This window comes from Penaeus monodon, chromosome 22, assembly GCF_015228065.2.
Source record: "Penaeus monodon isolate SGIC_2016 chromosome 22, NSTDA_Pmon_1, whole genome shotgun sequence".
Taxonomy (NCBI): Eukaryota; Metazoa; Arthropoda; class Malacostraca; order Decapoda; family Penaeidae; genus Penaeus; species Penaeus monodon.
Window position 1 is genome coordinate 20,043,439 of NC_051407.1, and position 202 is coordinate 20,043,640.

The 202-nt window shown below is 58.4% G+C and overlaps 1 protein-coding gene across 1 annotated transcript in view; it reads left to right on the forward strand.

Moving 5' to 3' along the window:
• The window catches only part of LOC119586980, a gene marked incomplete in the record, with an annotated part of 81,895 nt that overhangs the window by 57,453 nt on the left and 24,240 nt on the right, over positions 1-202 (forward strand). Inside the window, 1 exon segment of the mRNA XM_037935722.1 lies at positions 15-178. Coding sequence (XP_037791650.1) covers positions 15-178 — 164 coding nt within the window.

The following is a 202-nucleotide window of genomic DNA, read 5'->3' on the forward strand; positions in this document are numbered from 1 at the left end:
CCCACCCTCTCCAGAGCGAGGTGGGTGAGCTGATCGGCGCCTCCTACGACCTACGGCTCAGCGTGGAGGACTGGCTGAAGATGTCGGCGCAGAAGGCGGGGGAGGAAGCCCTGAAGCGAGCTGAGCCTATCCTGCAGGACGTGGCATCCGTTTTCAAGCCCCTTATTGTTGATTTCAAGTAAGTTGACTGTGTTGAAGTTCC